Consider the following 24,245-nt stretch of genomic DNA (forward strand, 5'->3'; position numbering starts at 1 on the left):
CAAAACCGGAAGTGTTGGCTGGTAGGAGGCTAGTTTTTGTAGAAGGAAGACGCGACACCATTCATTGGCGTAAAATTGGCCACAGCTTTAATAATAATGCACACGCATGTAGGGTTGGGGCAACAAGGGTATGAGCCCAAAGCTAAGCAGTCCGCCGACTGCACTGCACGCTACCCAAAGAAGGAGTCCATCAGTTCCCCGCTGGAATACGGAACTCCTCCTTGGGTTATCCTGGATTAGGGAGATGGTCCCTTGAGAGGGCCAAAGGGCGCAAACCACCTTGGTTACCTCTGGATCCATCCGGTCATGAACGAGCTCACAAGCTTACCCCATTGAGTCTGCCTGCGGCTCGTTACCACCACCCCCTTAAGGAGGCCCCTCTCCCCGCAAGGAGGCCGATCGCACACCGGCTCCCATCAATTAGGCTCATACACTTGTGCAAATCCCGCTGTGACAAAACAAACATAACAATAAAACCCCAATCATAACAGGGAGGGAGGGTGGGTTGCTTGCCTGAGCTCAGGCGAAGAGGCGGGAACAGCCAGAACAGCGTCCTAAAGGGACACTCTCCGACCCGCCTCCCCCGGCGTGCGCGCTGCGGCTGCTGCGCGCCCCCGGGAACCCACGCTGCGGCCGCGAACGCCGCCGTCTTCTTCCCTCACCCCCCACCGCGCCAACAATCGGCACGGGTAAGTCCGTGCCGTCCAATGTCATCACATCGTGCTGCTGTAAGGGTGCCAGTCCCCAGGTGGGACCTGAGAAACCCCAGGTTTTCTACCTCATCTCCAGGTGACAGAAATCAGTTCCCTGGAGAAACTGGCTGCTTTGGAGAGTAGATCCCAAATTCCACCCATTCCTGGCTCCACCCCCCAAGTCTCCATGTATTTCTCAACCTAGAACTGGCAACCCTATGCTGACGTTCTAGGATCTGTCCCAAATTCTACCATAGAGCAGGGGTAGCCAACCTGTGGTCCTCCAGATGCCCATGGACTACAGTTCCCATGAGCCCTGCCAGCATTTGCTGGCAGGGGCTCATGGGAATTGTAGTCCATGAACATCTGGAGGACTGCAGGTTGACTACCTCTGCCATAGAGGTTTGCGCTTGAAGTGATGTGGCATGTTGCAGTGACACCAACACATCTATCCTTGCATTGAAGAGTGTCCTAGAAAGATGTAGGGTAGCTAAAGCTAGTTTGGGAAATGCAGGAGATTTGGGTTGGAGCCTGGGGAAAGCAGAGTTTAGGGTGGGAAGGTAGCTCTGCAGGGATGTGACACCATACAACCTGCCCGCCAAAGCTGCCCTTTCCTCCAGGGAAATGTATTCTGGTGATCTATTGTATTCTGGAGATCAGTTCCGATTCCAAGAGAAAGCCAGGCCCACCTGGCGGCTGGCAACACTAAAGTGCAGAAGAGTACATAGTGTGTTCAAGCCTAACAGCCCAGCTGCTAGGGTTGCTAACTTCCAGGGAGCACCTGGAGAGGCCCCTGTAATACAATTAATCTCCAGATGACCAAGATCAGTTCCCTTGGAGCAAATGGCTGCATTAGAGGGGGAGACATTGTGATGTTAGATCCTGTTGTGGTCCCTTCCCTCCTGAAACTGCATACTCCCCAGGCCCCACTCTCAAAATCTCCAGGTAACGTCTAACCCAGAGCTGGCAGCCCTACCAGCTGCCCCAATTCAGATGATGCAGCCTCTAATCTGGAGAACCAGGTTGGATTCCTCACTCCTTCATAGGAAACCTGCTGGGTGCCCTTTGGCCAGTCGGAGTTGTCTCAGCCCTCTCTCATCCCCCCCTACCTCACAAGGCGCCTGTTGTAGGGAGAGAAAGAGAAGGGAATTGTAAGCTGCTTTAAAACTCCTTAAAGAAAAGTGGGCTGTAAAATCCAACTCTTCTTTTTCTTGTTCTTCGTCCATGTTGGCCTGCCACAAGCAAATTTCAGAAAATTATAATTTTAGAATTTGAATTTAATTAATAAAGTATATTACCTATATATATTTAACTACAATGTAAACCACCTCAAGCCCTATGAGAGGGATGCAGTCTAGAAATCAAATAATAATATTAATCTGTTCCATTTAATATTTCTGGTAATGCCTTGGAGGAGGAGAGTGTCTCATGGCTTAAGTGCCACTCGGCGCTTAACAACCACTCAGGGCAGCTGTCCCGCCCCTGAGTGCCTCCTCCTCCAACTGGCTTGCCTGTCTGTCCAGCAGCCAGCCAATTGCCTTCCGTTCCCCACCCCTGACCACCCCCTCCTCCTTCCACTTCCCTCTGAGGTGTGAAGGCTGCAGATCCCTCTGCCCCTGCCGGTGAGTTCCCTAACAGCTGCCTGCAGCCTTTCCAGGTACTAGGGGGAGGGAGAGGCCGTCCGCAGAGTTCTTCCAACCCACCCCTCCAATTTAGCGCCCGTTGTATTCCTGAATGCAACCGGCTTGGCCCCTAGTACTAGTACTAATAATAGGCCACTGAGATTTGGTGTCTATGGAATCAAGGCCACTGGCAGGCCACCAATTAATATAAATCATTAGCAAAACAGCTGTTGAAAGTCAGAATTCTGGAACCAGACACATTCCAAAGATAAATTAATAATTTCACACTCCTCTGGATTTCCTTTTCTCTTGGTTTAATTTATTCCTTCTTTGGGGGGGGGGGTGTTCCTTTATTCTTCTTTCAATGTTCTTTCTCTTTCTTCAGTTAAGACCGAGAGAGGAAAGGGAATCTGCAGCATGAAACCGGAAATTCTAAACTGCACATTCCAGCTGCAAATTACAACAGTCTGTCGTTTGCTACAGCCTTGACTGCAGAGTACAAGTCCAGATTGCACAACCCGGCAGATTTCTTCATAAAAGAGCAACGCAAGACGGTTGCAACCCGGAAAGGCTTACGCCATCAAACTGCTAACAAAAGGGAATGAGAGTGTTATGCGCTGTCCACGTAGGCTCCAGAGAGGCTAGCACAATGTCAGCCTAATTTGGGGCAGGTTTTGTTTGTGTGACACAGATCTTTACCTCTGATCGTTCTCCCAGCAACAAACCGATTGTGTGAGAGCCAGGCATTTGTTGAAAAGGCCTTTGAATCATTAATACTGTTAGGATATATACTGGTGTTTTATGCGTGTGTGTGTGTGTGTGTGTGTGCTTTTTTTTTTTTTTTACACAGATCATCACAAATAACGCAACGGCTTAGTTTCCCAGTTAATGCATGATAGCAGGCCATCCAGCACAATTAAATGGGTGCCATCGGTCAGTGGCCCCCACCCAGGTTCAGCAGAAGGCCACGCAGTTCAGGCCTAGCTTCTCCATTTGCTTTGGAAACCTCACCCTTGTATTAGAGGGGGAGGAATTAGCCCCTGTGCAGTGCAGGTCATATGAAGTAATAGAATACCACAGCCACCTCACCCAGGCTTTCACAAGGACCCCTGTGGTTTGGCTTATTTAGAAATTCTCATGTCTCATCTTCAGAGGCCTGCTTGACGCAGCACCGTGTTCTTGCCCTGTGCAGCCTGGCTTTTTCTACGGCCCACAGACTAAAATGGCCGACGCTCAGGAGGTCAGAGCCCTGTTGTTTCAGAGGCCTGGTCACGATGCCACCCACCCATCCACTGCTGCACTGCACTGCACTGCACTGATGTTCACACATTCTTGGGTCCATAGAGGAGAATCCCTGGTACAGGCTAACCTCTATGGGTGTCTTCCTCCGGTCCATATTTCCTTGATACAAAAATGGCACATTGGGATAGCAAAAACAGGATGGGGGTTAAATAGTCTGTATTCATGGAAGTAGGATGATAAAAAGGATTTGATAGACATATTGAGCTTATATGAGTTTGGCAGCCTTGATTACTGTGAATGAGGTTATAACTGTGGTACTGTCTAGGGGTAGTCAAACTGCGGCCCTCCAGATGTCCATGGACTACAATTCCCAGGAAGCCCCTGCCAGCATTCGCTGGCAGGGGGCTCCTGGGAATTGTAGTCCATGGACATCTGGAGGGCCGCAGTTTGACTACCCCTGAATGAGTAGGTTGTCCGAGTGGCAAAACCAAGCATTCTTTAATGTTTTGTAAATCCAAATGCTGCATGCATCCAAGTTTGGCTGGCTGGCTGGCTGATGAGGAAGCTAGAAGCAGTTTTGAACCGAAGACAGGCAGAAGCAGAGAGCTTGAAAGCCTGCGTGCTTCTTTCATTTACTCTGCTTTTGCGTTTGTAAATGATCATACATACCCACCAGGAGCCCCCAAACGCTCTCTCAGCCAAAGGAAACAAAATCCTATGAAACTGCCTCTGAGTTTTATTTGAGGGGAGTGGGTTGTATTTAGCAGTCTCATCCCTGTGGTCATTATGAAAAATAACAGCACCGGATAGGAAATTTGAAAAGAAATGGGAGTGATCACAGCTGGCATAAATCAAGGAAATGTGGCAGGAGGATATTTGAATGCCTTTCTGACATCCTTTCTCTATCATAGAACGCCAGACAAGAAAGCGATTGCAGTTAAGTGCAGGGGAAACGGCATGTGGGTTCTAGGAGATCTATACTGCCTACATTGCTATCAGCTTTCCTTAAAGACTGCATCCGCATTATTAAATTGGATTCATGTATCCTGGCTGATGGCATTCCTATCTGCTTGTATGCTTGGCCAAGCTGAATCTCCCCCCCCCCATCAAGCCCATTAATATGCCACTAATACTGTTGCATTGTTTCATGATTAACTGGTTATCGATCTGAAGATTATAACATGGGTTTGCAGGGATGTTTCCTGAAGGACAGCAAATTCACACTGTGCTGCTACTGATGCCACATACTTCTATGAAAGCTAGCTGCTATGAGCTCTGACCTGGATAACTTAGGCTAGTCTAATCGTATCAGATCTTGGAAGCTAAGCAGGGTTAGCCTTGGTCAATCATTGGATGGAAGACCACCTAGGTCTTCCTTTCATGAAACCCTGGGGTTTTTTGATGGCCCTGGAAGGGTTTCCTGAATGGGTAGGAATTAATTGTTATATGTTTCTTAAAACGTCTTAAAAACATATCAGGTGATATAACCAGATATGGTCTTGTCAACCCTCCTTCCCTCCCAAAATGGCCGTTGATGGGCCTGAAAGGGGTGGGAAGGGGAGGGGCTCCAGGTGGGCATGTCCACAGCTATGCTTTCCAACCATGTTCTGCATGATTGTGCCACTTCTGGGGTTTCTGGAACTCTGAAGAATGTTTCAGGGGTTTCTCAACAGTAAAAAAGGTTGACCTTGGAAAGGTTGACCTTGGTTGCTGTGCAGAACCAGGCAATGGAAAACCAGTGTTTGCCTCTTCCCTTGAAAAACCTACAGAAGGGCCATAAACTGGCTGAAACCTGATGGCACTTCCCTCTGCCACTTAGTCCTGTGATCAAAACCCTTGTCAGAACTGCATTCATTCTGAAGAAGAATGACGTTTCCAAGGGGAAGAAGAGCTGTCTGGTTTTCTTAGTGGGTCAGCAGACGGCTACTGAATTTTAGGGAAGCATCAAGCAGAAAAATACTGGAGTGCAACAGTTCAGAAACAACGGCATTCACTTTCTCTGCAAAGGCTTGAGTGAATGAATCATGTAACTTCTAGTGTGAAAAGAGCCCAAGAAATTGGTTTTGTTGCCTGCAGCAGTGCAGGTCCAATGCCTGTGCTATATTGACTCGCCTTTCATTTATTAACAAGAACACAACTTGTCCTAACAAAAATACAAGTTGCAGTTCGTTGCTTTTGTTCCATTTCATCTCCCCCTTCTCCCCAAACATACAGGCCAAATCCAACTGAGCACTTTCCTGGGCTGGAGGACTTCTAAGTCTAGAGCCCAACTACCTTGCTTCTCCTATCTCACTGGGTCCAAAGATACTCCTGCCCAGGGAACAGATAGCATTGTGTGTGGAGGGCATTTGGTTCTGCAATAGGAAGAGGTAGGCAAGGAAGTTACCCTTAATGGACAGGAATACTTTCTCCCAAGGAAATGCTCCATTGGATCCAAGCCAATGTGTTAATTTCTATTTATTAAACCTATTTCTAACCTAATTTTCACCGAAGTCCTCCAGGCTTCTTTATGTTTTGATATAGCCCAAATCATGTGGGATTACAATGCGGACCACACCGAGCTTAGCTTCAGTCGTGTGCAATGAATTCCACACATTTCATTTAACTTGACAGCCGTTTGTTTCCTTTCCAAGAAGTTCTAAAAATGCCAGTTACACTCCATTCCAGGATGTAATCTTCTCAGTGTTTTTTTCCCTACAGCCTGAGATTTTAAAGTCTCTCATACTGTGTGAGGTCAAGGAAACATGACTCAGCTTGAATTTTTCAACCCTCAAACAAACAGCTTAATCAGCAGTTCGTAGGGTTCCCCCAACCCTCCCCCAGTTGGTATAACATAACAAAGGAATAAGGAAGGGGGAAATTAACATTTGGGGGGGGGATTTTGTAACAAAGTTTCCCCCCATAAAGTTTTCTAGCCAGGGGTTCCACAGACTGCAGTGAAAGAATGCTTTGTGCCGTGACTGAAGAATTTTAGATAGGCCATTTTGGCAGGAGCTGCTGTGTTTCATCTGAATCTTTGAATCAAGTTTATGATTAATAACGGTACCCATTGTGCTTGCCAGGGACAATGATGCTCAGCCAGTTCAAAACATGCATTCAATTTTGTATAAAATAGAGATATTCAGGGAAGAGTCTGTGTTCTGTTTCATTGAAGAAAAAGGAAGAGCCTTAAAGAAGCCTTAATGAAGCCTTAGAAAAGGCTGAAATTGTCACTGTTTGATTTCATAGAATCATAGAATCATAGAGTTGGAAGGGGCCATACAGGCCATCTAGTCCAACCCCCTGCTTGAAGATTGCCAGTGAGGGGGAGCTCACCACCTCCTTAGGCAGCCTATTCCACTGCTGAACTACTCTGACTGAGAAAAACTTTTTCCTGATATCTAGCCTATATCGTTGTACTTGAAGTTTAAACCCATTACTGCGTGTCCTTTCCTCTGCAGCCAGCAGAAACAGAATCCTGCCCTCCTCCAAGTGACAACCTTTCAAATACTTAAAGAGGGCTATCATGTCCCCTCTCAACCTCCTTTTCTCCAGGCTGAACATTCCCAAGTCCCTCAACCTATCTTCATAGGGCTTGGTCCCTTGGCCCCAGATCATCTTCGTCGCTCTCCTCTGTACCCTTTCAATTTTATCGACGTCCTTCTTGAAGCCTGGTCATGTTTTCTAAGAAGTTACCTGCTACGGTCAGTGGCAGCAATCAAGGCAGCAAGCAAGGCCGGGCCTGAGTTGTTGATTGGCACCCAAACTGAAGGTATGGAAAGGCAGCCATAAAACTTTCACATCAACCTCGGCATGGAGGCAAAAGAAGGTGGTTTAGGATATTGGGAGGCTTGTCATTGTCACTGCAAGAAGCAGTGAGATAGATAGGCACAACTGGAGCATCAGTGGTGTCAGAGATCTATATGCTCCCTCATCTATGGGTCAAAGGAAGTCAGAATTAGAACAGCCCACACAGGCATAACAGGCTTGGGTCTAGACCAGAGGTAGTCAACCTGTGGTCCTCCAGATGTCCATGGACTACAATTTCCATGAGCTCCTGCCAGCAAATGCTGGCAGGGGCTCATGGGAATTGTAGTCCATGGACATCTGGAGGACCACAGGTTGACTACCCCTGGTCTAGACCACAACCCTTGGCACAGGACATGAAGGGTGTAAGTTCTGCCTTGGGTTCTAGAAGTCTATCCTTTCAAAAAGGGAAAGACACTTGATATTATAGTTTTTATTGTGACACAATAAAATCATACGGAATCTTGTCGTTACAATTTTACTTCTCATAAGTTATTTAGCATTTTTTTCTGTCTTATAAAATATAATTAAAAAAAACCTGTACCAAAATTCAGTGCTGTAATTCACTAGTAAAGCAAAGAGTACCTTAAAATACCTGTTCAGAGGGGAATATGTACACATACAGTTTAAGAAGAAAAGGCATAATCTGGCCACAGTTAAACAATTTGAGGGGGCATTGATTTAATGTGCTTTAACATACAGTAGTATATATTAGGGCATTCTTCCAGCCTGTCTTATCCACCATGGCTTTGCAATGCAGGAAGCTGCTTTCCTTTATTAAGTGGGGAGGGGCGCTAGCGAAGAAATGATGAACAAACCTCTCTGCTCTGCACAATCTCTACTGCAAACTGCTACATGTGGCTATAGCCACATGCATCTTTGGATGGTAGCCACCAACCGCAAAATATTTCTTTTTGGGAATCGGCTAGCTGTTGTTTTTTTTTTTAATGCTAAATTTTGCAAATCTTAGGAAAAAAACATCTAGGATGTAAATAGTACCAGGGAAAAAGAACAGCTGTTTTTTTATACCCTGCTTATCAGTACCCAAAAATGTCCAAAATTGGCTCACATTTTTCCCTTCCTCTCCCCACAGCAGACACCCTGTGAGGTAGGTAGCACTGAGAATGCTCCAAGAGAACTGCTCTACAAGAACAGCACTAAAAGAACTGTGACTAGTCCAAGGTCACCCAGCTGGCAGCATGTGGAGCAGGGAATCAAACCTACTTCTCAGGAATAGAGGCCACCCTTCTTAACCACTATAACCTAGTGGCTCTAAACTTTGCTTTGCCTAACACAGTACATGAGAAAGGTCCCTCTCAGGGTCCTGAATTCCTGTACAGTATGAATTAGGGGGCTTCAATTCCAGTTCTTGTAATGCCCAATTTGCATCAGGACTGTGAAAGGGCTTCAGAAAATGTGTTTCCCCAATAGGACAAATATGCTCCAACAGGCTCCAGGGATCATTTCAGGATTGTGTCTAGCATCAGTAAGTGAATTCTGCACAATTTAGTAATGGATGACCTCTGTGGTATAGAGGTCAGCAGGCTGGCTATGGCTGATATAAATTAATTAAATTTGCATCCTGCCATCCTTTTCCCTAAGGAATTCAGAACCTAATTAAAATTCCACTGCAGCTACATGCAATATTAGCCTGGCCATTGTTTCCTCCTTGCAATATGCCCCGAGAGTGTGATTTGTTGATTGGAAGAGGCAGAAATGGGGCTGTCAACCTCAGGATGCGGAATTCCTGCCGATCTGGGCATGAGGCCTGGGGGAGGGGGGCAGAGTTTGGGGAGGGACATTTGTGGGGTTAAATGCTATAAAACCCACTTGGGAAAGCAGCTATTTACTGCAGGAAAACTCTGTCATCTGGAGATAGCTGTAATTCCAGCAGATCTCCGGGCCCAATCTGGAAGTTAGGAACACAAGGAAGAAAGGACGCCCCCAGATTTCTTCTCCACACCCAGCAGGTTCCAGATAAATACAGTGTCTGTGATATATAGATAAATCATAGATATATTGGGCCTAGGACCCTGTGAAGGAAGAAAAGCAGCTTGAGAGTAAGTTTATAGGAAAAGTGGCTACCAATCTGTCTACTCTATAGCTTCTTCACTCCTGACTGCATATTCTCAAGAGAAGTACTGCAAGGGAGAATCAGCCATGTATGCTAGCTACATATCCAGCCCCACTTTAATCTTCTCTTTGGTTGTAGGACTTCCCACAATTCCATGCCTGGCTCCCCAAACCCAGGCAATGTTTCATCACAGAAATGGAATTGGATTTGGTTTCCCCACAAATCCCAGATAAAACACAGATTCATTGAGTAAAGGTAAAGGTATCCCCTGTGCAAGCACCAAATCATGTCTGACCCTTGGGGTGACGCCCTCCAGCGTTTTCTTGGCAGACTCAATACGGGGTGGTTTGCCATTCCCTTCCCCAGTCATTACCATTTTACCCACAGCAAGCTGGGAAGGATGAGTCAACCTTGAGCCAGCTGTTGGGATCGAACTCCCAGCCTCATGGTCAGAGCTTCAGACAGCATGTCGGCTGCCTTACCACCCTGTGCCACAAGAGGCTCTGTATTCATTGAGTAGGTTCATGCAATTCCCATTCCCCGCCCCTCAAGGAATCAATGTGAACTGAAGTCATTTAATAAAGTACGTATAAATGGCAGACGTGTAGACTCAAGAGTGTCTATGTGTAGAAAGGGGTCGGGATGGGGCAGAGGTTGTCATTTTTCACATATTCTGAAATCTTTTCAGAACATTTTTTACTTTTGTTTAAAATTCTTGTGTCCGGGTTAGTATGTGTGTTTGTGTGTGTGAAGGGCAAACGTCCTGCATCCCTCTGTTTCCTCTCACAGGACCCACAAAGCATCTGGAAGCAGGCTGGCTGCAAAAATGTGATTTCCCTCTACCACCTTAGACAGCAATAACCCAGGCCTACTGGCTGCTCCTTACATCTAGCCTTGTTTAAACAGGGTTTTTCTTTGTTTTCATTCTCTGCTCTCATCTCCTCATCTGCCATTTTTCAAAACAAAAACAAACCCCCCTCAACCATTTCGAATCCCCTGTTGTAGTGGTCTGGCCACAATCCTCATAGCCTCAAAATCTTCTCAGAGGGTTTTTTCCGATCTCTCTCTCTCTCTCTCTCTCTCTCTCTCTCTCTCTCTTCATGTGTGTGGTCCCAATTTGGATCAGAGCCATGTGGTGCTGGGAGGAGAGGTTTAACCCTGTCACCTCCACACATTTCACAGATATAAAGTGGGCCCTTTGCTGTGTCGTAGAAGCTTAAAGGAAAACAGAGTCATCTTTCCCCCCTTTCAAAAGCTGATAACAGTGTCAGGGGGTCTGGTTTCAATAAGTGAAACCGTGTAGGGCTAAGCTTTCCCCGTCCTTGCCTTTACAGGTTTGTTAGAGATCTATGACTCCCATCATGCCTAGTATGATCCCTAGATTACCAAGCAGGAAAAGCAAGGAGAAAGAAGCCGTCTCCTCACATTCACTGTCTTAGGGGCATGTGGACAGATCCTCAAGTTGTGAAAAATCCTCCACTGCTTCTAATCTCTAGCAATTTTCCCCACTCCTCCTCTTCAGATTTACTACCATGCTACCTGCCATGGACCCCAAATTAATGCTGCACTGATGCGCACTGAATTCTCACATTTGGATGCAAGAATGTAAAAGGTCATGCCTCATATGGAGCATCTTACATCGGATGCACTTACGAAAACCTGAGCATGTCAAGCCATGAAGTGGGAGTGCCAATTATTCTTCACCCTCTCATTCAACAGAGACAGACGCCTCCTACTAGATATGACCCATGAGTTGACTGTTGGAAAACTATCCCTCCTTGCACCTATTCTGACATTTTATAAGTTGATAGAATACTTTGTATGAGCCAGGGGGTAAAACAGTAATGACTGGGGAAAGCACTGGCAAAACCACCCCGTATTGAGTCTGCCAAGAAAACGCTAGACACGGTCACCCCAAGGGTCAGACATGACTCGGTGCTTGCACAGGGGATACCTTTACCTTTTTGTGTATGCAAAAGCACCTATGCTTGTTTCCGCACCTTCTGAAACCAGCACAATTTTCTTATTAGCTTATTAGACAGAGACTGGACTCTTCAAGCTATACTGGTCTGAATTTTCCCTTTAAAAATCTATTTCTTTTATTAAAAAGATAATTTCTACCGATTTGCAATTTTAAGCAAGTTTTTAACAAACTTGCTGAGCTATACAGGGAACTAGCTCTGGCCAGCTTTTCCCCTTGTGAAGAAGAGGGAGTGGGGCCCTTTGGCCACCCGAATGGCTATGGGACCTGCACAGACTAAATCCACGTAGAACAGGGGCAGGTGTAGGGTAATGTGGAGAAAAACTGGGCAATAAAGTTAGCTGGATTGAACTTCACTATTACACACCATTTTAAACAATAATGCTAAGCTAGTCCTATACAAGTTGTGACCCATCAAGTTGTATATATCCCACCAGACACTGATGGTGGCTTACCAAGAGTTGTTAAACCTTTCTTTTTAGTTTCTTGTTTGAACTACAAAAACACAAAGGGACACCCCAAGGCAGGTCTTCAAGATACAACCTTCAGCATCTCACTTCTACAGGCCTTCAGCATCTCACTTCTACAGGCCTGTGATAAGTTATTTATTCCCTTTTCAGGTTTGTTCTGAAAAGTGATTTTCATTAGTTTGACAAAGCAAATTCTGGAGAAAAGAAACAGGTAGAAATTCCCGCTCCCATTGACACAAACCTCTTACTGAGCCCACTGACTTCCAGATGAATTAATTCCACTTGTGTGACCCAGACAGAATTTTGGCCCTGACTCAGTGAAAGACTCGAGGATACATTTCTTGAGACAAGACCGTAAACATAAAGATAATGCGGCAGACTGGCTGGCAGCCACACGGAATTTACCATATGGATGAGAGGTGAAGCATGCATTCTTAAACAGCATTCAACACAAACAGTCCAAGTCCCACGGTTTAAAACAGTAAGTAAGGAGAAAAGTTACTACACAAGGTAGCAAGTGTTTACATTACCCATTCTAAATGCTCGAGAGAATACTGGATTTCTTGCTCAGTGACCCAGACAAAATAATCACAGCGTTGTTTGTCTTACCACTTGCCTTCAACTGTGAGGAGGTCAAATTGACATAGCAGAGATTAGCAACTTTTCGGTTATTCGGAACAACGTCCACATCTGCTTGAGCAAGTGAGCACAGGATGTGAGAGGTGATTTCAAACCCCTGATATCTTGCCTGGCCTTTTGAAGTAATATTCTTCCGTGGAAACAGATACACACCTTCCCATATGGTTGTAGAAGTAAGAACGCAGAGTTTTGAGCCCGACTGCATCCTTACGCTCGGCATTCTCATTCTAAAGTTATAACCAGAAAATACTGGACCCAAATTGATATGCACTGACATGCAAGATTCAGTGTACCAGCAATCCAGTGAATTGCTGAAGGCTTTCACGGCCAGAGGCAACTGGTTGTTGTGGTTACTCCAGGCAGGGCCGAATTTTCCTATAGGCTAACTAGGCTTCAGCCTAGGACCTCAAGATCAAGAGGGGCCTATACTACATTTTTTATAAAGGTTAGTACCAATCACAACATGTTTCGTTTAACATATTGATATATATCACAGTAATGATGTATTTTATTATCTCTCATGTAATTTACAAACTTAAAAATGGGAGGTGAAAGGGCCACATAAGTGGAATAGCCTTCGGCCTCTTTTCATGTAAATCCAATCTTGATTCCAGGTTGTGTGGACTGCCATGTCAAAGCGTGGAGTGTGCAAACAGTTACTGGGCATTTTATTTACTTTTGGGGCATGTATGTACAGCGCATCACATCTTATCTTGTACAGAGAGATTCCCATTTTGCTGTGTCCTACCTCTGAAGATGCCAGCCACAGTTACTGGTGATACACCAGGGACTAAAACTACCAGATTATTGCCACACAGCCCAGAAAACCCACAACCAGTATTTCAAACCAGAGTTGGGTTTTTTTTGTTTATTTTCAATGGGAATCCCTGTTTTCTGTTGCTAGAAGAAGTCAAAGTGTAATAACCATAGAATAATAGAGTTGGAAGGGACCTTATGGGTCATCTAATAAGTAGACCACAATTTCACTTTAATCATAAGTAGATCAGGGGACGGTGCCTATGCACATACACTTCCTACGTATGTAGAATATGCTTCCAAACTGGCAATCGCACATAGGCAAGACATGGGGCCAGCATGTTCATGTCTGCTTCCCCTCTATTCCCATGGATTTCAGTGTGCGTGACACAGTGGCTACAGGGCTCCTTATGAAGCAGCATCCTAAGCAAAGCAAGCAGGACTAAGTCCATAGACTTTCAATCGTGTTCTAATCCCACTGTTCTGTCACTGGTCCTTTCCACACTGTGTAGGAAACTACATTTAGACACGGTAGCTATTCCAAGTAATATAGCATGAAGCCATATAGAAGAAGAAGAAGAGTTGGTTCTTATATGCCGCTTTTCCCTACCCGAAGGAGGCTCGAAGCAGCTTACAATCGCCTTCCCTTTCCTCTCCCCACAACAGACACCCTGTGAAGGAGGTGAGGTTGAGAGAGCCCTGATATTACTGCTTGGTCAGAACAGCTTTATCAGTGCTGTGGCGAGCCCAAGGTCACCCAGCTGGCTGCATGTGGGGGAGCACAGAATCGAACCTGGCATGCCAGATTAGAAGTCCGCACTCCTAACCACTACACCAAACTGAAGCATACCTATTTTCACAACAACGAAAGTTGGCATAGTCTTCATTGTATCTCATCCTATTCAATGTACAGTGACTGACCAGAGAGTGCCACCGAAACCCTATGAGAGCTACTGCTGACTTCCCCAGGATTCTAATGCTGGAACCATCAGCAGATGAGATCTTAACTCAAAATAAATAAACATGACAAAGAATATTCCCTTTTCAAAAACCTCAGTCCATAATAGCAGCAGCAGCAGTAGCAGAGGAAGAGGAAGAGTTGGTTCTTATATGCCGCTTTTCTCTAACAGGAGTCTCAAAGCAGCTTACAATCCCCTTTCCTCTCCCCACAACAGACACCCTGTGAGGGAGGTGAAGCTGAGAGCGCCTTGATATTCCTGCTCGGTCAAAACAGCTTTATCAGTGTTGTGGCGATCACCCAGCTGGCTGCATGTTTGGGAGCGTGGAATCAAACCAAGTTTGCCAGATTAGAAGTCCCTGCTCCTAATCACTGCACCAAGCCGGCTACATTTTCCAATTGCAGCAGGAGCACACTACACCCAATACTGATTGCGTTTGAGAGTTGGGTTGGTTGTTCGACAGTGCTGGATCATTTCTGGGTCAAGTTTGGACCAACTGCTTTGAAGAGGATATGCAGAAGCTAGATCAACTGGCCCAGGACAAAGCTGTTCTTGTCTGATAGCCATGAACGGGACGGTAACTGTGTTGCCAGAGGCTTTTAACAGGGGTGTGACTGTGACGGTAGGAACTGTTAAGCTCCTTTCTGGACAAAAACTTGGACTACTGAGAACTGTTGGTGGCTGGCCTGCAATGAGAGGTTTTGCCTTTTGCGGCTTATGGCACATGAGGAAGATGCAAACAGCAAGGGCAGCCACAATGAATAAAAGAGCCGCTGAGATGAGTGGTATGATGATGAACAGTTGGTTATTGTTGCTATCTTGAGACAGAACCAAGGCGCTTTTGGAATTTGCTTTTATCGTGGTCTCGGACCAGGCAGATTCTTCCTTAAGCAAGGCATCTTTATCCTTCTGATGCCCCCAACGATTCCGGTTGTACCACACAGTCTGTGCTGCATGCCCTGGTGTTTCAGTGTACGTATCATACTTTGTAAGAAGCAAAGGTTCGTTCCTCGCAACGCTGTAACTCTTTAAAATGTTTGCACCAGTTACGAAAGTCACCTCGGGAGCAAACGTCTGGGCCAGTAAGGGATCCTGCGGCACAATGACATAATGAAAGTGCCCCACTGCAGGCTGCACATCTCCCGCCCGGAGGATAAACACGAAGGAGTCATTTAGCACATCGACACCTGTCAAGTTGGCATCTGCTTCCAGAAATATAACTCCGTTCTCGATGTCCTCCTGTGTGAACGCAGGCAGCCCTTTGCTTTTAACAGTGGCTAATGGCTTCCTGACCACTCTGCCATGAGCTGGAGGCGCAATCACTTCAAATCTGGGATTTCTGTTCGTTAAAGCTGCTAGCTGGGTAGCATCCAAGTCACTAGGTTTTAGCTTGTAAGCCACCTTATTGGGAATGTTCAGGCCAAGAATCATTTGTACGAGAGGCTTTATTGTAAGGTTCATAACCTGCCCTGTTAGATTACTATCCGAGGAAAACACGGTAAATTCCAGCGTATCTCTAGATGCGGAGAAATCCTTCATTCTATAAAACAATCTTCCTGCATGCAAATCTGCTTGCCAGAACTTAGTTACTCGTTCATTACTGATCAGTAGTTCCCCATAACTGAACGGGCATGTTACTTCAAAGCCAACATCTGTGTTTTTCCCATTGGTTGTAGCTGAAAGGTGTGCATTTGTAATCGCAACCGTATTCTGTCCCTGTGGAAGCACCACTTCAGATAGGTTGACCATGGTGACAGAGGTGGGCGTTACTTCAAGAGTAAAGGCTTTGTATAAGGAATCGTGTTCTCCATCTGTCACACTGAAGTAGAAAACCCCAGAGGAAGAACTTCCGTCTTGTATGAACCAAACCCTGCCAGCATCAACATCAGCTTGAGTGAAATCACGGATAGATTCATTCAAATTAGTCCGCCATGCCAGGTGGCCATTGTGGGGGTCGCTGATAATGTTGTATTTGATCTCGTCTGGGGGGTTATCTAAGTCTTCTACCTTCAGGCTTTCTGGACCCAGAACTGCTGTATCTCCTTGTAAAATATTCAAATACAGCTTTTTGGTCTTCAGCTCTGGAGGCTGATCGTTCACTGGAACAACAGTTATATTAAATGTCTCTTCTAAAAATTCATTCTCCGGTTTTGTTGCAGATTTGCTCTTTTGATTCAGCCACACGGCAAAAGTGAACTGATCAGCGAGCGATTCAGAGTCATCATGGGCATAGGTGATTCCAAACCTGTTAATAATGTATTGAGAGAAGTTGGGCTTCTCTTTTGTAATGTTCCTTTCTCCCGCAATGATTCTGCCATGCTGCGGCAACGATGTGATTTGGTACCATACCTCATAAGCAGAACGTAGAGCCTCGGGTAATTTAAACAACAGGTTTGATCCGTCCAGATTTGTTCTGTCAATTAAGACTTTGTCTCCCTCCCGGACAAGAGTACCTGCCAATAAAGGAAAACAATTATTTCAAAAGCTTTTTCATTGGTGATACGAATACTTACAGTTTATGCAGTGATGTCAGTGTTCAAAGGGTTTTCACATACTTTATCTTGCATTCTTTACAGCAGGGGTAGTCAAACTGCAGCCCTCCAGATATCCATGGACTACAATTCCCAGAAGCCCCTGCCAGCATTTGCTGGCAGGGGCTTCTGGGAATTGTAGTCCATGGACATCTGGAGGGCCGCAGTTTGACTACTCCTGCTTTACAGCATCCCTAGAACCTTTAACCCCATGTTGCACATGGATGGCTTACCTCACTAACAGTACAATCCTAGATTCAGGCATGTAGCCACGTAGGTCTGAAGCAGCAGAAGAAAATTGGCACTTTTTAAACCAACAAAGTTTTATTCAAGGTGAGCATGCACACTCCCTTAGACTTAGATTAATGTAACTCTGTTTAGGATTGCGTTGTGAGCTCATGGTGGATGTAAGTCTTGAACCTGGACTTTATTTATTAAAAACACTTATATCCTGCTTTTCCACAAGTACCAAGGCAGCAGATAAATACAATTACAAAACACAGCTAAAAGACATAAAATACATCCAGGCTAAAATACTGTCACCACCAGCCGCCTGAAACATTAGTTTCACTAAAGGTGTTTTAAAATGAATCTTTGCACTTTTTATGGAAGCCAGAAAATACAGGAGCTTTCCTTTCCATCACCCGGAGTGTGGGCACAGCTGCTGAAAAGGAACATGCATGTGTTACAGTGGAATGAACCTCCCAAACAGAAGGGACTGTCAGAGGTGAGGTCCCTGATGACACTAGCTGACATCCACAGGGATATAAGAATCACAGCTTTCCGGATTACAGCTCATTATCTTAGCCAATGTTTGATAGAAACTGATAGAACTGACCCAGAATATAAGTGCAATGGGTAAGGAGGCTTATGGGCACAGAGACACAACAAAACTGGATGGATGCAACTGTAGTGGACTGACTATTATTTAGATCTTTTTTTTCCTGAATGGAAGCTGAACACAAGTACAAGAGGGGACTGGAAAATATTGTCCTGCAACTGACAAATGCTGGAAAAGAAGTTTTAGGAAACCAGCTAGACTGTTATTAGGATTGAAGGAATAGATTGGGTTAGATCCCCCAGAGATTTTCCAGGGAGCAAGATTTGGGGGTTGGTGAAGAAGGGAGAAGGCAAGGAAGTTGCAGTCTATGAACAGATATCCTTTAACCCACAAAAATGCTGGAGGATCTATTATTTCTGATCTGCATAGAGGATATGCAACTGGCAAAGAAAACAAAGCAGGGACCCAATAAGGTGTATCACATCGAATGAATTGAACCAAAGAAGCCTTCTAAACTTTAAGTGCTAGACATCACCACTAGGGTTTTTTAAAGATAAGAAAGGATAATTTATTTGTTTGTTTATGGCATATGAATAATGCTTTTCTTCCCAAAGGAACCTAAAGCAGAGGACAGAAAAATACAAAAGCACTATTTTGCAAATAATTCAGCTAATCAACAACAACAAAAACAAAAACAATAACTAAACAGATCCTGGGCTGGTTTCCAGAGGCCACCTAACACAGGTCCCAAACTATACCCTGGCATGCAAGAAGAGGACGACAAACACAGTCCAGAAACATCTTTTTCATGCTGCCTCCCCACAAAGCCATAATTATACAGGGATATGCACTGCCTGAACTCTTTCAGGAAAATGTGAGCTACAAATACGATTAAAAATTGTACAGTATTTTTACCTGTGTTTGCAAGTAGCTGACTGCTATGATCATGCCCTTTAAGTTCATAAGAAATATTAATATGAAACACCTGGTGAACCAGGACTGCTGGTGGGGAAGAGACTGTAAAAGTAAAATGATCTTCTGCATTCCACCCGGTGTCCTCCTTCTTGGTATGCTCATAGACGACCAAGCATTCATCTACCTGCCATGGGGAAGAGCAAAAAAGGAAAGTGCAACAAGCAGGTACGGCAGAAAAATTAGATCTAAACACATTTCCTGTTAAATCTTTGACCTACAGAAAAAGAATTACTTCACATATGGAATTTGGCCAAATCTCAGGGTTAAAACCTATAATCCTGTGCAAATAGTACAGGAACGCTGCAAACTGCAAACGTCTTAATTCTGTGTTATCCAAGAGATTTAGCCTTCATTTTGGCTGACAAACACACTGACTTACAAGAGATGAGTGCTTGGAGACCCTAGAGATTTAATCAAAGGGTGCTTTCAGAAGTGATTTAAATAAATCTATACGCAGTTGTGTTTGGCATACTGTGTGCAATTCTGCTCACCCCATCTCAAAGACAGCATCAGGATTTGAAGGACCATCTGCAAACCGAATCCTGCCTTCACAAAGTAAGGTAAAGGTAAAGGTATCCCCTGTGCAAGCACCGAGTCATGTCTGATCCTTGGGGTGACGCCCTCCAGCGTTTTCATGGCAGACTCAATACGGGGTGGTTTGCCAGTGCCTTCCCCAGTCATGACCGTTTACCCCCCAGCAGCAAGCTGGGTACTCATTTTACCGACCTCGGAAGGATGGAAGGCTGAGTCAACCTTGAGCCGGCTGCTGGGATCGAACTCCCAACCTCATGAGCAAAGCTTTCAGGCGGCTGCCTTACCACTCTGCGCCACAAGAGGCTCTAGCCTTCACAAAGTAACCGTGCTTAAAACAGAACTGTTTACACATGATGACTTAGCTTGGCCAGTTTCTATGCCTTTACTGACTTTCTCTAAATTAATTTTGTGCTCTGCCTTCTTCCTGGAATCTAGTAGCTATTTACAATAGTCCAGCCAATCCTTTTTTTTGTTATATTTGGATTGCTACATGTTGGGATTCCTGGTTGGTCTCCTCCCATATTGATCAAACACAAACCACAATAACTTTCCTTTCAAAAGATCGTCATAAATAATCATCCTTCAGTAAGCTCATGCAAATAATGGAAACTAGGATATAAGTGTATAATAAAGGCACATTACCAACACTCGTCGTAAAACAAACACTTACCATGGATTGCGTAAAGCTGGAAATATTCTGAGTGCTGTTATCAGAAAGTACTCTGATGAGTCTCCCAAGGTTTGGAGAAACGGCCACTGTAAAAATTATAGTTCTGTTTTCTGCCCCGGCCACATCATTGGTGACAGCTTTCAGATTGTGGGATGTAATTTGTTTCCTAGATCCTGAATGCAAATAACCAGGGTTTGTTATTCATTCATTCATTCATTCGTTCATTCGTTCATTCGTTCATTCATTCATTCATTCATTCATTCATTCATTCATTCATCTATCATATTTACAAAATGTATACCCTGTCTTTCTGCCTTCATTTAAGTATATAAGTACCCACTGATGGGCCATTTAGAATTATTTAAATTGATGCTTTCCTCTGTAAGCCAGACACAAAAGCTATGACTTAGCCCTATCCCTGATGTACCCATATACAGGGCATTCGTGGAACATTAAAGGTAAAGGTATCCCCTGTGCAAGCACTGGGTCATGTCTGACCCTTGGGGTGACGCCCTCTAGCGTTTTCATGGCAGACTCAATATGGGGTGGTTTGCCAGTGCCTTCCCCGGTCATTACCGTTTACCCCCCAGCAAGCTGGGTACTCATTTTACTGACTTCGGAAGGATGGGAGGCTGAGTCAACCTTGAACTGGCTGCTGGGATCGAACTCCCAGCCTCATAGGCAGAGCTTTCAGACTGCATGTCTGCTGCCTTACCACTCTGCGCCACAAGAGGCTCTTTGTAGAATATTAAAAGTACGTTTTCTTCATCTAATAGTATAGACCAGAATTGTCTTTACCACACCCTCTTCCACATGTCCTGTTCAAATACTCTCTTTTGCTAGCAGACGTTGAGTTTCATGGGAACATGTCAACTGGGGAGTTATTAGCTAGTGTACCTTTTACATTGCCACTAAGGTTAGAATACTGACGCAAAGTAATTTGGTCTAACACTGTGAAATTAATCATAGTCTAAAAATGGGATGGATGAAATCAAAGTTTAAAAAACTGACTAATGTACGGCTTCCAGCAAAATATAAATAAAATTCATGGATTTCACCAGTTATAAGATACAAGACTGTGTAGTTAAGAAGTAAAATTTCTTTGTTGTTATGTCATGTGCTCAACAGATGGTTGTTATGTAATGGGCCAAATAGCCGAACCAGGAACCCATCCAAACTTACTAAACAGTCAGCAAGAACAAAAAAAAGTGAAATTAACTATTTAATCTTTGAGAAGTATGAAAAAAAGAAAACTCAAGTCATCTGGTATTGCCCCCAAACAGCTTATATGAATTCTTAAGTCAGTATTCTTAAATGATGGGATGCTACCTTTATCAGATAAATCTTGTCAGATAACAGAGGCTAAGCAAGGTTAGCCCTGGAAGGTACTTGAATGGGAAACCACTGAAGAAGTCCTGGGTTGTTATGTAAGGGCAGGAAATGAACACAGAATCATAGAGTTCGAAGGGGCCATACAGGCTATCTAGTCCAATCCCCTGCTCAACGCAGGATCAGCCATCCAGGATAAGTATCTGTCCAGCTGCTGTCTAAAGACTGCCATCTGAATCTCTCTTGCATTGAAAGCCCTACAGGGCTGCCATGAATCAGCTGTGACTTGATGACACCTCCCCGCACCAGTATAAATGAATATGGAACAACTAAATGACCAGTTGACGACATCTAAACTTTGGTCACTTAACTTCAATCTAAGCTACTTTCACTGGACTGAGAGGGGATAAATTATCTGCTGTGGAAAGGAAGGAATCCGTGAATATTTATAGAAACCTACCCAGTGATCTCATCGTAGCTACAATTGCTCAGTTTTGATTTCAAAAGTGCCACTTCCCCTCAGGCCAGACCAGAAAGATCAGCATGAGGACAGACTATGGTGAGTCATAGGTAGAGTCTAGTCTGTTGGCTTTTAAACCCCAAACGTGCTAACTTGACAGAAAGCAGATTTGCTGGTCAAAGCAGTAAAAATACTATCTAGCTGGCAGCCTTAATCACAATAGGCCCAAAATCTCCAAAGTTCCAGCTCTGGATGAGCTAAGGTTCCTTTAACAGAGGCATGAAAAGTGGAAATGCAACCAGATTTTACAGGCATGAAGACAGAAGGGAAGCTCCACCTCTTTGAGCTATTGCAAAGCTATTAAAAAATAAAGGAACTTTGCCAGATTGAGACAGCAATACTAAATAGAGATGCCAAAAGCCAGACAAGGATTTCTCTCACCATATGACCCAGACTCAACACCAACATCATGTAAAAATAAATCACGCAACCTGCCTGGTTCCATGAATCCTCACACTGACTCAGGCCTGCCTAAATTTCACCTTAACAAATAGAAGAAAGTTAACACGGAGACTATCAGTTTGAGCACCTCCACTGACGACACTACCAGAAAACAAATGTTGTGAATGGTACGTCCGTGCTTGGAAACACCATCAGAAAATAGCTTTTCCATAGATGTAAATGAAAACAATGTGTAGAGAACAACAGGGCTAATTCTGTGCAGAGTGTTGCAAGTATTGGAAGAGAAGCACTTGCAATGTTGTGCAGCAGTTAAGGGTGGCAGCTTCTTATCTGGGAAGCCGGGTTCGAGTCCCCAATCCTCCTCCCCATGCAGTTACTTTGAGACTCCTTCAGGTAGTGAAAAGTGGGGTATAAAACCCTACCCTTCTTCTTTGTTTCAGCCTTCAGTTAAGGCTATGAGAGAGTTTTATAGGTTGATGTTCGTGCCCTAGCATTCTCTTTGTCTCTACTTTTATTCCTGTCCCTTTTGACTTGTAGACTGATAATTCTCAGGTCCTTCCTACTTCTTTTATGGCACCCTCTCTAGCACACACCGCTAGAGTTCTCCCTCCTTGGCATGATGGATGCCAGCATTGCTCTTGCATCTGCCTCCATCCTAGATAGGACTCTGCCTCTCTCCTGCACAATCTAGAAATGTCATTTCTCAATCAATTACTTATACCTAAGAAGTCTCAGCTTGTTTTGTTGTTCCCTCTCTTGCACACATACAGACTGCAGAGTCTAGTAAAGCTAGCTCTGGAGAGCCAGCTTGGCAAAGTGGTTAGGAACGCTGAATTCTAATCTGGCATACCCGGTTCAATTCTGCGCTCCCCCACATGCAACCAGCTGAGTGACCTTGGGCTCACTACAGCAGTGATAGAGCTGTTCTGACCAAGCAATAATATCAGAGCTCTCTCAGCCTCACCCACCCCACAGGGTGTCTGTTGTGGGGAGAGGAAAGGGAAGGTGATTGGAAGCCGCTTTGAAACTCTGCCTGGTAGAGAAAAGTGGCCTATAAAAACCAACTCTTCTTCTTCTTCCCAGCATATGTGACTTGCAGAATCAAGGTCAATGACCCAACAGAATTATTTTATCGAGACCCATGATAATAAGCAGACATGATTAGGGTGGGAACTCGTCAACACATTGGTTTCAGCATTTAAGAACAGGATTTCCCTTTGCAAATAAACAAACAAAAATAAAACACTCAAGCAGAAAGGGGGAGGGGAATTAAGACAGCTAAGAAGCCCCCAAAATCCAGGGCAATGTAAGGTGAATTGTGAAGCCTAAGCTGTTTTTAATTTATAGAAGCAATTTCCTAACTCAAGAGAGAGAAAGAAATCTCAGCAGCTATTGCAGGCTTGGCACAGCATAACTTAAGGCGTTGAGAGAAATACTGTTCTTTTAATGTGGGAGAAGTGGCAGAAAAAAAGGAATGACTCTGCCTTAAAAAATGCATCAGGCATCATTTGCCTGTAATTGTCTTTGGCTAACTATAAAAATTCCTAACAAAAGCTTGAGACTGAAGTTATCTTGCTTGCTGCAGGGACAGCGGTTTACTGAAAATCTTTGCAAGCACGCTGTAACTGGATCACATTTATTCCAAAGGAAATCAAAGCCTTAGACTTGGTTGCTTTTGTTTCACTTTGAAAAGAATCCGCACTCTAAAATCCAAATTCCACAATCAGAAAAAATTGCAATACATTAGGCAGCTTTGCATTCATGCACTCTTAGGGGAGCGGAGAACAAGACTAATAACCACCAGACAATGAGGAGTAAGGATTGTAGATCTGGGTGTAATAATATAGATCAGGGGTAGTCAACCTGTGGTCCTCCAGATGTCCGTGGACTACAATTCCCATGAGCCCCTGCCAGCAAATGCTGGCAGGGGCTCATGGGAATTGTAGTCCATGGACATCTGGAGGACCACAGGTTGACTACCCCTGATATAGATGACAGCCTGCTCCAAAACTTCTGCTGAGGAGCCTGAATGGCATGTGCTGCCACTGAACCTTGTGGAATCCCACAAAGCAAGTCCCACTGTGGTGACAACTGAGTTCCAAAAGTAACTCTCTGAGTCCAACTTATAGAGAACAATTCAAGCCATTCCAACTGCGGTGGGAAAATCCTGTTCTGACCTGCAGACCATTTGCATTGTGTCCTCCAGGCTTTCTGCCTTTGCAGGAATTTCCCACTGAGAGGGCCAGGGCTTCTCTTCCCTGTACTGATGATAACCATCTCCA

At 44.6% G+C, this 24,245-nt stretch overlaps 1 protein-coding gene across 2 annotated transcripts in view; it reads right to left on the reverse strand.

Annotated features, from left to right (window-relative positions):
• Positions 1–7,760: 7,760 nt before the first annotated feature.
• The window catches only part of LOC143842234 (chondroitin sulfate proteoglycan 4-like), a 45,416-nt gene continuing 28,931 nt past the window's right edge, over positions 7,761–24,245 (reverse strand). The window contains exons 8-10 of one of the 2 annotated variants that reach the window (XM_077347110.1): positions 19,713–19,885; positions 18,449–18,632; positions 7,761–16,674 (exon numbers count right to left, since the gene is read on the reverse strand). In XM_077347110.1, coding sequence (XP_077203225.1) covers positions 14,636–16,674; positions 18,449–18,632; positions 19,713–19,885 — 2,396 coding nt within the window. In that variant the 3' untranslated portion in view covers positions 7,761–14,635. The remainder of the gene's footprint in view (positions 16,675–18,448; positions 18,633–19,712; positions 19,886–24,245) is intronic. The other variant, XM_077347111.1, reaches the window with a different exon arrangement.

This window comes from Paroedura picta, chromosome 7 (genome assembly GCF_049243985.1).
Source record: "Paroedura picta isolate Pp20150507F chromosome 7, Ppicta_v3.0, whole genome shotgun sequence".
NCBI classification, from domain to species: Eukaryota; Metazoa; Chordata; class Lepidosauria; order Squamata; family Gekkonidae; genus Paroedura; species Paroedura picta.